At 42.7% G+C, this 13,713-nt stretch overlaps 1 protein-coding gene across 3 annotated transcripts in view; it reads right to left on the reverse strand.

The window, feature by feature from the left end:
- LOC143024734 (mRNA (2'-O-methyladenosine-N(6)-)-methyltransferase-like) overlaps nt 1-13,713 on the reverse strand; it is a 54,804-nt gene that overhangs the window by 14,194 nt on the left and 26,897 nt on the right. For all 3 annotated transcript variants that reach the window (XM_076183822.1, XM_076183821.1, XM_076183823.1), the window contains 6 exons: nt 8,418-8,559; nt 7,519-7,691; nt 5,696-5,809; nt 4,250-4,407; nt 3,760-3,954; nt 3,068-3,142 (listed from right to left, as the gene is read on the reverse strand). In XM_076183822.1, the coding sequence (XP_076039937.1) occupies nt 3,068-3,142; nt 3,760-3,954; nt 4,250-4,407; nt 5,696-5,809; nt 7,519-7,691; nt 8,418-8,559 (857 nt within the window). The remainder of the gene's footprint in view (nt 1-3,067; nt 3,143-3,759; nt 3,955-4,249; nt 4,408-5,695; nt 5,810-7,518; nt 7,692-8,417; nt 8,560-13,713) is intronic.

Raw genomic sequence — 13,713 nt, forward strand, 5'->3', positions numbered from 1 at the left:
CTCCTCACCTCCTCATTTCTCACTCTATCCAGCCTAGTAACCCCCACCATACTTCTCAGACACCTCATCTCAAACACATTCAAACTCCTTCTCTCTTCTTCTCTTATGTTCCACGTTTCTGCCCCATACAGTGCTGTTGGCACAATCACTCCTTCATACAGTCTCCTCTTCGCATCCATTCCCAAATGTCTATTCCTCATTACACTCTTTAATCCACCAAGGCATTTACTCGCTTCTCTCAATCTACATTCTACCTCCACCTTCACTCCACCTTTTCCTGCTACACTTGCACCCAAGTATCTAAAACTATCCACTTCCTCCAGTCGCTCTCCCTTAATGTTCACTTCCAGTCTACTGCCACTTTCAACCCTTGTACATCTCATCACCTTACTTTTACCCACATTTATCTTTAGCTTTCTTCTATCACATACTCTCCCAAACTCTGCCACCAGCTTCCTCAATCCCTCCTCTGACCCTGCCACAAGCGCAGTGTCGTCTGCAAACAACAGCTGGCTCACCTCCCACTTTTCTCCATTTTCTTTAACCATCTCCAATCCCTGACCCACTACCCTAGCATTCACCTCTCACACCACCCCATCCATGTATAAGTTGAACAGCCAGGGCGACATAACACATCCTTGACGAAGGCCCACCTTTACTTCAAACCACTCACTCTCTCCATTTCTAATCCTGACACAAGCTCTACTACTCTCATAAAAACTCTTGACAGCTCCCAAAAGCTTTCCTCCTATCCCATAAATCTGCATAACCTCCCACAGTGCCTTTCTGTCTACCCTATCATAAGCCTTTTCCAGATCCATAAAAGCCCAAAAAACATCCTTCCCCTTTCCTATAGCTTTCTCACATATCTGTCTTACCACAAAGATCTGATCCACACAACCTCTACCTGTCCTAAAACCACACTGTTCCTCACCAATTACTCCTTCTGTTCCTTTCCTAATCCTCTCAATTAAGATCCTCCCATAAGCCTTCCCTACTACACTTAACAGGCTAATCCCTCTGAAACTACTACATTCACACTTGTCCCCTTTTCCCTTGTAAAGAGGAACTATACAGGCACTTCTCCAGTCCTCCGGTACTCTACCCTCTCTCCAGCAAACATTAAATAACCTCACCAACCAGTCCACCATCACTGAACCTCCCTTTTTCAGACATTCTGCATGGCATCCATCCAGACCAGGTGCCTTACCTGCTTTCATCATCTTTACAACTGCCTTCACCTCATCCTTCCCTATTTCTCCTCCATTCTCCTCACTCATCACTCTCATTTTCTTCACATTTCCCACTGCAGCTATCTTTCCTTCCCTATCCTCCTTCACATTTAGCAACTCCCTAAAATATTCTGCCCATCTTCCCCTTACTGCCATCTCTTCCATTATCATCTCTCCATCTGTACCTTTTACCTTTTCTTCCCTACTTGATTCGCCTCCTCTTCCTCTCTTAATTTCTTTCCTGGAGGGCTGGAGGAGCTAGAAACAAAGGCATAAAATCCACTTCCACTCATTCCATCCCCACATGCTCCACTCCCATCCACCCCCCTCTCCCTCAAATCTTGGCTCCTCCTGGATGACAGGTCATCTCTGCATCTTGCCCACTGCCCTAGGTAAGAAGCATTGTAGCAAGACACAGTACCTCCATAGCAAGGCTGCTTCATTAAATTGGCGACCCCCCTCTGGGAGTCCCCTCATGCAGAAAAAGAGAAGATGGGAGAAACCCTTCCAGCTATGTCAAAATACCATTCATACATACTCCCTCACCCCCCTCCATCCCCCACCCACTCCCTTCCATGCATCACAGCATCATCAATACACATTCTCCACTCACTCCTATCTTCTCCTATCCTTCCTCAACAGACATTTCCCTCTTTTCCAATGCCAGGCTATGTCAAAATATCATTCATGCATACTCCCTCATCCCCCTCCATCCCCCACCCACTCCCTTCCATGCATCAAAGCATCATCCATACACAAACATTCTCCACTCACACCCTATCTTCTGTCTTTTCCTATCCTTCCTCAACAGACATTCCCCTCTTTCCCAATGCCCCTTTTACCCCATCCATCCACCTCATCCATGGTCACCTCAAGTTCACTTCTTCCACCTCTGCCTTCCACACCTTTTACTAATTTTTCTTCATTCATTCTTTCCATGTGTCCAAACCATCACAATACTCTCTCATCAACCCTATCTCCCAACTCCCTCTCCTCCTCACCTCCTCGTTTCTTGCTCTATCTGGCATAGTAACCCTTACCACACTTCTCAAGCACCACATCTCAAACACATTCAAACTCTTCCTCTTTTATGTTCCATGTTTCTGCCCTATACAGTACTGTCAGCATAATCACTCCTTCATACAATCTCCTCTTAGCATCCATTCCCAAATGTCTGTTTCACATTACACTTTCTAATCCCCCAAGGCATTTAATTGCTTCTCTCAATCTACATTCTATCTCCACCTCCACTCCTCCCTTTCCTGCCACATTTGCATCCAAGTGTCTAAAGCTATCCACTTCCTCCAGTCTCTCTCCCTTAATACTCCCAATCTGTTGCCACCTTCTCCCCTTGTACATCTTATCACCTTACTTTTATCCACATTTATCTTCAACTTCCATCTCACACACCTTCCCCAACTCTATCACTAACCTCCCGTCGGCCTATATATACTCAGAGTGTTTGCCATGACTGTACTTGAAAAAGCTGTAACAAGCGAAATGTCGTACCAATAAAGGTTTCGATCTCACACGGTGTTTATTCTCACAACCTCCTTAATCCTTCCTCTGATCCTCCAACAAGTGCAGTGTCATCAGCAAACAACAACTGGCTTATCTCCCACTTTTCTCCATTTTCTTTAACCATCTCCAATCCCTGGCCCATTACCTTTGTGTTTACCTCTCACACCACCCCATCCATGTATAAATTGAACAGCCAAGGCAACATAACACATCCCTGGCAAAGTCCCACCTTTACCTCAAACCACTCTCTCCTTTTCTAATTCTAACACAGGCTCTACTACTCTCATAAAAAACTCATAAAACCATAGACTTACTTGTGCATAACGTGCTGAAATCCATGTCTGTATTCATGTTCAAATGGAAGCATCACTATCTGTTTACGGTTGAATCTGAAAATAAAGATAAGTTGGTCAATGTGTGTACTGAAGCAAGTAAATATCTGGGGTGAAAGAGAAGTGTTACAAAAAACATCTGGATATTAATACAAAAAGAAGATTGTATGAGGAAGTAATTGTGTCCAAGACCTAATATGGAGTGGGAGCATGGAATTTCAAGGAGGCAGAAAAGATGAGTCCAAATGTGTTCAACATGAAGGGTTTAAGAAGTATGGTGGGGGTTATGAGAATGAACAGAGTGAGAAATATGTAGTCAAAGCAGAGTAATGGTGGAATGAGAACTGGCAGACAGAGTTGATCAAAGAATGCAGAGATGGCTTGTACAAAGAGTGTGTAAAGAAGAGATGGATAGAGGGAACTTGAGGAGATAAAAAATGAAATAAATAGATGGGGTGAAGGAGACACTAGATAAAAGAGAAATGTGTCAATCAGTGAAGTGATAAAAGAAATGTGAAAGGAAGTACACTGGGAAGACAGGCAAAAATGCCACTGGGATGATGCAAACTAGGAAATGTAAGAAGATAAGATCAATTAATCAATCTATTGCACCAAGTCTCTCTTGCAGACCCATGGCCTCCATCATGATGAGATAAACATTCATTAATATTTACCTGGAGGCCTCAAGGTGCAGGAGGGCTGAGGGGGCAGGTTCCCTCCATTCAGGTACAAAGACGATGAAGGACAAGGGCTCATGTGATTCTGAGAGAAGCTTCTCAAAATGCCGCACCATGGCCTCCATTAATTCCTCACAGAATGGGGGATTGGCTTCAAAGGAACCACAAACTGGTTTGAAATCCAAAATAGGTCTGGGGACAAAAACAAAACCTTGGCCTAAAAACTCAATAGCAATGATGAAACTAAACAGTATATTGTCTTAATGGTCATTGCAAACATCTCTCTCTCTCTCTCTCTCTCTCTCTCTCTCTCTCTCTCTCTATATATATATATATATATATATATATATATATATATATATATATATATATATATATATTTTTTTTTTTTTTTACAGGTATAAAACTTATCAAAGATTACCCACTGATTCTACTTTCTATGAAGTTTTAATAATAAACTCCTTAAATGTAAAAATGACTAGCTCACCCTCTGGAGCCAAAATAGGAGTCTGTGTCTGGGAATGCAGAGCAGAACTGCCTGAAGTAGCAGTTGAGTGGAGACGCAAAGCACTCAAAGGTTACACCAAACATCTTGTTGAGGCACTCCAGTACAGTCACTGGTAACCCACCTTGGGTTCCATGGCCCTAGAAAATAAGGAAATAACCAGTCATGCTGAATTATTCTGTAAATAGTACATATATACATATACCAATGGGTTTTTCCCACTTACAAGGGAGGTAGCCAAAAACAAAGGCATAAAACCATTCCCACCTATTCCATCCCCACATACTCCATTCCCATTCACCACCCCTCCCTCCCTCTTTACTTGGCTCTTCCTAGATGATGGGTCATCCCTGCATCTCACCCACTGCTCTGGGTCAGAAGCAATGTACTGCTCTGGGTCAGAAGCAATGTAGTAAGACATAGCACATTCACAGCAAGACTGATTCATTTAATTGGCAAACACCCTCTCCATCTCCTCAGGCAGAAAAAGAGATGGGAAGAAATCCCTTTGTGCTGCATTAAAATATCATTCACACATAATCCCCCACCCCCCATCCTCCACCCACTCCTTTCCATGCATCACAGTATCATCCATACACAACCATTCTCCACTCTCCCCTATCTTCTGTCTTCTCCCTTCCTTCCTCAACAGGCATTCCCCTCTTTCCCAATGCCCCTTTTACCCCACCCATCATATTCACTCCCTCCACCTCTGCCTTCCACACACCTTTTACTAATCTTTCTTCACACATTCTTTCCATACATAATACATAAAAACACTCTTAAGCATATTATGAAGTCTCTTATTCATCACATTCCCATTTCCTTAGTGTTATAATTCTCTACTCTCATAACTTTCTTTCCAATTGACCCATTTTGAAGCCTTCTATATTTCCTTTTCCAGAATTCTTTTCAAGTGCCATCTCAGCTTTTAACACATTATATATCAGACCCAGGGCAGTGGGTGAAATGTAGGGATGACCCATCATCCAGGAGGTGCCAAGATAAGAGGGAGGGAAAAGGATGGAGGAGAATGGAGTGTGATGGTGATGGAATGGGTGGGAGTGGTTTTTATGCCTTTGTTTTTTGGCTACCTCCCTTATAAGGGGGAAAAACGCCTTTGGTATATGTATGTATGAGATATCATGAAATTCTTGCCCAGTTATCCAGTGTGGGATGGGTGAAAGGTAGGTGCCTTGACTTCAACCCTTGAATCAAGGCATGAGCTACTTCATGCACAAATTCTTAGTCAAATATTTCTAAAAAAATTTAATGTAAGGTTGAATAAGAAAAGGAAATAATACCCACAACTTGCATCTTAATACATCATATCGTGTTTAATTTTTGCATGTTTTTATATAAATTAAGTCATAATAAAGTCTGAAATATGCAGACAGTAAGGCAGTACAAGCAGTTCAGTAATCTCACCTCACTAGGATTAGTACTTAGAAGAGTTTGATATCTTTTCTGCAGACACCAGACTCTAGGCAGGAATAATTCAAATTTTCTATCATCAAAACAGTTATACCTATACAACTGCTCCTGTAGAAGAAAAAAGAAAGAAATAAATAGTACAGATCTTCAAAATTAAAACATGTTACAACAATTATGTAACTTAACTCACCCCACCCAATTATTAACCACTTCCATACGGTGACGCCTACGTGGGCGGCATGAGGAGTAAGTGGATACTCGATGATGCCGACGTCGGCGTCTTGATTATATTTATTGTAGTCGTACCTACGTAACCTCCATTCTCTCTAAACTGGCTTCATCATATTTTCTATGGTTATCAAAATACACGGGTGAAAGAGAACGAACGATTGAGCACTGACTTTATTTTTTATAATGCGATTATTATGACACAACATCGCACGTCGGGCAGCTAATGCTGCCAGACGTGCGATGTGCCCCGGAGTGAAGAGGTTAAAGGTGAGAAGCACATGCCAAAAAATGCTGAGCTGTGACCATGTGATGTTCTATGGGAAGGATTTTGGTTTTTACTTACATTTGTTCTACTGGGGCGGTTTGGGTGCATCCTGATGTTATTCTCAATGTTTTATTCTATCTAGCTGGTAAGGTGTTTATGCCTGTTTTCCTGATCACTGAGAACCGTGATGTAGAACTGTAGTCAAGTGTGATTCTCAAGAATAGTTTGTATATTCTAATTTAATTTCCTTCTGGGGTCCCAGACCTATGCTTGCTTTAATCTCAGTATGGCTACTCATGTAGTGATTACATGTTAATACATATCCAATACTTTAGGGGCTGTTTTGGGGGGACACAAATGGACTAGAGCCACAAGTTCATTTACGTTTGAATAATTTTTTTCATAAAATAATGAGGATACTTTTGTACTACAGGTGTCCCTCCTTTATGCTGCTCTCTTGAACCTATGCTTTACTACTTCTGATTCTACCTCTTCAATGGGGAGAAAGAATTCTGCCTCCATATTTCCCATGTATGTCATAAAAGGTGACTAAATGTGACAGTGTTGGGCCTAGGGATACTACACGGGGTGTGTGTTCCTCCTATGAAAAGTCAAAGCCTATGAGGGTCTTGGATGAGGACTGCAACCAGAACCCTAGTTACTTGATCATTAAATGTGCATGGTTGTAGCACAGATGAGAGTACAGGGAAGAGATCGGGAGACTTCCAACCAGTGACAGTCAAGGTAACAATTACTATTAAGGAAATATTTTATTAATGATATGGTTTAACATCACACACTCCCCCCACCCCCTATCAAGAGGCTAGGACGGTGCCCCTCACAGAGGGCTTAGGAATTTTATGAACCATGCCCTTGGTTCAACTTCACTGGTGGCAGGATTCGAACCGCCCTCACCTCAACCTTCGCCGCAAGTAATGACGCCCTAACCCACTCAGCCACAATCCTTGATAGGGTGTTATTTTTTTAACTTAACCCCTTCCATACGGTGCCGCACACGTAGGCGTCATTATGAGCAAGTGGATTCGCGACGCTGCCATATCGGCGTCTTGATTATATTTATTGTAGTCGCCCCTGTGTTTTTACATTCTCCCAAATGCGCCCTGAATCCCATTCTCTGTGGTTTTCAAAATTCGCGGGTGAAAGAGAGAACGATCGATATAAGCGGTGACTATATTTTATGATGCGAGTATTATTACGACACGTCATACGGCTGGCATTGGCTGCTGCCCGCGAGATTTAAGTCCCGTACTGAAGTGGTTAAAAACTACCATGAACAATGAAAACTTAAAAAAATCATTACCAATTTGTGAAAATAAAGGGTATTAACTCGAAGAGTCTCTCCTTTATATCGCAGACAGGTATGATCCTTATCTTGCAGAAAATCGATGGTTGGTGGACGAGGGCTTGGTGTAGTAAACTGGATGGGATAACACCACACTTTCCGCAAACCACTCACTGGTGGTACTGGAACCTCTGTAGACATACAATATGGAGGTAAGTACCAGATGAGTAGTAGAGTTTGTGTATGTGGTATATTGTGGTCAGGAATGAAGAGAGTGAAGGCATTATGTTAGGGTTGTGTAATGGTGCCATGGTTATTTGATGTATGCATGGATCTGAGGGTAAGGGAGGTATGCAAGAGTGCCAGACAGAGGTCTGCAGTTGGTGAGCGAGAGTAGAGGCCTTCCTATTGATCTCTCTGGAAGAGACTTTGGACTGTTTGTGCTTAGTGTGAGACTGTTTCTACATCACTAGATAAAAGTTATAGAATGGGAGCTGTTACCACTTGTCAGCTTTCCCTATGTGAAATGGTGAAAGAAATACAGATGAAACTGAATGAGAGATCTTAAGCCAAGTCCAGGAGATGCCGGCCCAGGTGAGTTAAGTAACGGGTTTTGGAAATGGCAAGTACCACTTGTGGGTGTCTGTCATTGGTCCCAAGGGGTGACCTACACCCACAGAATTCAGAGTATTTAGAAAATTAATAGAAGTTATAACTTGAATAGAACTGAGACAAAGTGATGAAATAGGAAAGGATGTTCCTCTCCCATGCTTGGCCACCTTGCTCTGTGGGTAACAGCAGATTGGATGGGATGAGGGTGGCAAAGGATACTAGAAGTCCGACTTAATCTTGCTATGCTTAACTGAGTAAATACACTTAAAAGGAACACATATGAATATGCATAAATCTAGACAAACCTCTGATATTATTCTGCTCCAGTATATGAATGTGTTTCTCTCTTAATTTTTTAGAGTGCTCAACAGACAAATTGTAGATCTTGGTGCAGATGCCTTCCACACTCTGTTTTGCTGCCTCGGTTAGATGCGGTTGACACTGACGCTGTAAAAAAAACATTCCTCTTAGTACAGGTAAAGGTAAAACTGGCACAAAGTAACTATGTTATGTGCATCCAAAAACAATGAGTTGAGAGAGTAGACATAAAAAATCACATAATTAAGGTGGGTTTATATCTAATATATTCAATTATTACTGAAAACAACAAGCATGCTAGGCCAGCAATTTTATTAATAATCTAATGAAATGGCAATTTTATGTCATATTTTTAAACGTTTCAACTCTAGACATGCTTAAAATGGCAAGTCTATGTTATTACTCATCAAACAATCCAACTAATTTAGCTCATGATAGCAATGCTCTCTTCAGAATGACTTGACTAGGTGACCCAAACCTTAGGGTTCTGGTGGGAAAACTCCCAGACCCTCTTGTGCCTTGACTTCTTTAGGAATTTACTCTTTAGGGCTACATAGAGCGAGGATGCCTAGTCCCATCCTCCATCCCATTTTAGTCTCCTTTTACAACCCAAATGGGAAAACTTGGTGGCAGTATTTTTTCCTACCTTAGTACAGGGTTAGGCAAAAATGGAAATACATATTCAGAGAAGTGGTACAGTACAGTATTAAGTGTGGGGGGGGAACAGCATAACGAAGGGACTGTCGCAGCACAATAAAGTAGCATAATTTCTCTATGAGCAGATATCTACTCTAACACATACAAACTGATGTGTGACTCTGGTCCATAGGGCACCCCATATAGACTCTAAAGTAGCTGCATGTTACAGAGCAGATTCCTACCGTACAATAACATGTAGCCAATACCCAAACACATGCTCTGTCTTGCTGTATTGCTTCTGACCTCCAACGGCAGTGGGCAGGATACAGGGATGACCCATCATCCATGAAGAGCTAATATGAGAGGAGGGAAAGGGTTGTGGAGGGGAGGGGAATGGGTGGGGATGAAATGGGTGGGGAAAGGTATATACCTTTTGACTTTGATTAACCCCCTGGTAAGGGGGGGAGAAAGCCCTTGATATATAGATAGATAAAGTGAAATATGAAGTGGTGTGAGGTTAGGTAAAGTGTACTAAGTTGCTTTGGGATGATGTTTATTTAAATGAAATCTAAATTACATCGTGATGAAGTTTGGGGGATCACAACAGTGGAATAATAATTATAACAGCTGCTACCTCAAGTTTTAATGAATGAGAAAACCTGCAGCCCCAGGCAACAGTCCCTGGGTTCTCCCACTTCGGAAGAAATTTTGGACTGATGTCTGTGTTGTATTGGTGTGGGATCTTTTTTATACCACTGCCTGGAAACTGTAGTAGGAGGGGAGAAGTCATCAGCTGTCAGCTTCATATGTGTGAAATGGTATAACCTGTTAAAGGTGATACAGAGATATCCTGGACCCAATTTGAGTGTCATCCCCTAAGGGCTGCATCTCCTGATGGAGGCAAGAGGGGATCACATGTTTTGAAAATGGGTAGCAATGCTGTCAATCTTCTAGGAACACCACATACAAGTACTCATCAGTGATCCCATTCCAATAGAATGTTGGAATGAAGAGGTGACGGCTATGGTGGCAGAAAAGATATTTGCAAATGAAGAATGGTTGTAAAAAATAAAACAAGGAAGTATATAAGGTGTCTCACAGACAAGTGGCAAATTCACCAATTTCTTACTTTTGAGTTATGAGTGTTTAACTGCAGCCAGTACCCCATCTGGGGTATTGGCTGCATGTTATTGTGGCAAAGTAGCATGCAGTTGATACTTTAGGGTCTATATGGGGTGCCCCTATGGACCAGATCCACACATCATTTTGTCTGTGATAGAGGAAGACTGCTCATAGAGAAATGATGACACTTTTATTATACTACGACTGTCCCTCCGTTATGCTGTCCCCCAACCCCTTCTTACTGTCCTGTACCATTTCTCTGAATATTCATTTCCTTTTTTTGCCTACCATGTGGTGGGGGGAAAGAATGCTACCACCAAGTCTTCCTGCTTGAGTTGTAAGAGGCGACAAAAAACAGGAGGGGGGATAGGATTAGGAATCCTGCTACCTGTAGCCCCAAAGGGGACATTCCTAAAAGAAAAGTAAAGGCATAAGAGGGTCTAGGAGTTTTCCAACCAGTACCCTAAGGTTTGGGTCTTTTAATGTGTGTGGATGTGGTACAGATCAGAGTAAAAGGGAAGAGATAGGCATTATGTTTGTGAGAAAGAAGATGGATGTACTGGCTTTGAGTGAAACTAAGTTGAGAGGGAGGGGAAGAGTGTGAGTTTGGGAGTGTAGCTGAGAGGTTCTCAGGAGTGAAGAGGGGACGAGGGAGAGAAGGGGTGGCTATACTAGTAAGTGAAGAGATAGGTAAGTGTGTAGTGGAGTAGAAGGAGGTTTCTTCAAGGCTGATGTGGATGAAGGTGAAGCTGGGAAGGGAGATGTGGGTATTTGTAAGTGTGTATGGGCTTGAGAGTGAGAAGAGCGTAGAGGAAAGGGATTCTTTTTGGACAGATTTAAATGAGTGCATAGAGGGATTAGGGAGAAATATCAATGTAGTTGTATTGGGAGACCTTAATGCTAGGGTATGAAACAATCCAATAGATGGAGTGATTGGGAAGTATGGAGTTCCAGGTAAAACTTGTAGTGGAGAATTGATGGTAGAGATAGGTCTTGAAAGCAAGTGTTTAGGAAGAAGGTCAAACATAAGTACACATGGGAGAGGGTGGTGGATGGAAGAGTGGCAGACAGAGCATTAATGGACTATATAGTGGTGACCAGGAGTATGGTAGGAAGAGTTAAGGATGTACATGTTCTAAGGGGAGAGAGTGGGGGAATATCAGATCATTTTCTGGTGGAAGGTAAATTGAGAAGGGAAAATAGGTGGAGAAAGAGGAAAAGGGCAGAAGGTAGGGAGATACTTCAGAGTAAACTGCTCAAATGAGAAAGAAAAGGATAAGGAGTATAAGAAGCTGAGAGAGGAGTGGGAGGGAGTGAAGGATAGAGTAGAACTAGGAGTGGAGGAGGAATGGGAATGGTTCAAGGAGGGAGTCACAAAGTGTGCAAGGATGGTGTGTGGAACAAGGAGGGTGGAAGGAAATAGAAGGAAGGGGAGTGAGTGGTGGGATGAGGAAACAAAAAAGGGTGTAGAAGAGAAGCAGGCCTTCATAGATTGGCTACAAATTAGGACGAGGGAATTGTATGAGAGGTACAAAGTAAAGAGAAGGGAAGTTAAGCATAAGATAAAGGAAGCAAAGAGGAGAGCAGATGTGAAATGGGGTAAGAGTATGACAGAAAATTAAGTAATAAAAAGATGTTTTGGAAAGAAATTAAAAGAGAAAGAGGAGGCGAATCAAGTAGAGAAGAAAAGTAAAAGATGCAGATGGAGTGATGATAATGGAAGAGAAGGCAGTGAGAGGAAGGTGGGCAGAGTATTTTAGGGAGTTGCTAAATGTGAAGGAGGATAGGGAGGGAAAGGTAGTTGCAGTGGGAAGTGCTAAGAAAATGAGAGTCATGAGTGAGGAAAATGGAGGAGAAATAGGGAAAGATGAAGTGAAAGCAGCTGTTAAGATGATGAGAGCAGGTAAGGCACCTGGTCTGGATGGATGCCATGCAGAATGTCTGAAGAAAGGAGGTACAGTTATGGTGGACTGGCTGGTGAGGTTTAATGTTTGTTGGAGAGAGGGAAGAGTGCCGGAGGACTGGAGGAGTGCCTGTATAGTTCCGCTTTACAAGGGAAAGGGGGACAAGTGTGAGTGTAGTAGTTTCAGAGGGATCAGCTTGTTAAGTGTAGTTGGGAAGGCTTAAGGGAGGGTCTTGATTGAGAGGATTAGGAGAGGAACAGAGGGAGTAATTGGTGAGGAACAGTATGGTTTTAGGACTGGTAGATGTTGTGTAGATCAGATTTTTGTGGCAAAACAGATATGTGAGAAGGCTATAGGAAAAAGTAATGATGTTTTTTTGGGCTTTTATGGATTTGGAAAAGGCTTACGACAGGGTAGACAGGAAGGCACTGTGGGAGGTATTGCAGATATATGGGATAGGAGGAAAGTTGTTAAGAGCAGTCAAGAGTTTTTACGAGAGTGAAAAAAGACTAGTAAAAGAGGTATGGAAGGCAGATGTGGAGGGAGTGAACATGAGGGGGCAACCTAGGATGAGATGGATGGATGGGGTGAAAGGAAATGTCTGTTGAGGAAGGACGAGAGAGGACAGAAGACAGGGGTGAATGGAGAATGGTTGTATATGGATGATGTGATGCATGAGGTGGAACGGGTGGGGAGATGAGGGATGAGGTAGTATGTGTGAGAAAAATTTGATGCAGCCCAAAGAGATTTCTCCCCGTCTTCTCCTTTTCTGCATGAAGGAACAGAGAGTGGGGGGGGTTGCTGATTTAATGAAGCGGCCTTCCTGTGGATGTGCTGTGTTTTGTGATACTGCCTCTGACCCAGGGCAGTGGACAAGATACAGGGATGTCCCGTCATCCAGGAGGTGCCAAGATAAGAGGCAGGGTGGAGGGGAGTGGAATGTATTAGGGATGGAATGAGTGGAAATGGTTTTTATGCCTTTTTCTTTTTGGCTACCTCCCATGTAAGGGGGAAAAAAACCTTTGGTATATGTATATGTATGTATGTAGTAGAGCTTGTGTTAGGATTAGAAATGGAGAGAGTGAATGGTTTGAGGTAAAGGTGGGACTTCATCAGGGATGTGTTATGTTGCCCTGGTTGTTCAATCTATACATGGATGGGGTGGTGCAAGAGGTGAATGCAAGGGTAGTGGGTCAGGGGTTGGAGATGGTTAAAGAAAATGGAGAAAAGTGGGAAATAAGCCAGTTGTTGTTTGCTGACGACACTGCACTTGTAGCAGGATCAGAGGAGGGACTGAGGAAGTTAGTGACAGAGTTTGAGAAGGTGTGTGACAGCAGGAAGCTGAAGATAAATGTGGGTAAAAGTAAGGTGATGAGATGTACAAGGGGAGAGAGTAACAGCAGGCTGGAAGTGAGTATTAAGGGAGAGAGACTGGAGGAAGTGGATAGTTTTAGATATTTGGGTGCAAATGTGGCAGGAAAGGGAGAAGTGGGGTTGGAGGTAGAATGTAGATTGAGAGAAGTGAGTAAATGCCTTGGTGGAATAAAAAGTGTAATGAGGATGCTAAGAGGAGGTTATATGAAGTAGTAATTGTGCCGACAGCACTGTATGGGGCAGA

The sequence above is a fragment of the Oratosquilla oratoria genome, chromosome 4, assembly GCF_046742065.1.
Source record: "Oratosquilla oratoria isolate Oo_2021 chromosome 4, ASM4674206v1, whole genome shotgun sequence".
NCBI lineage: Eukaryota > Metazoa > Arthropoda > Malacostraca > Stomatopoda > Squillidae > Oratosquilla > Oratosquilla oratoria.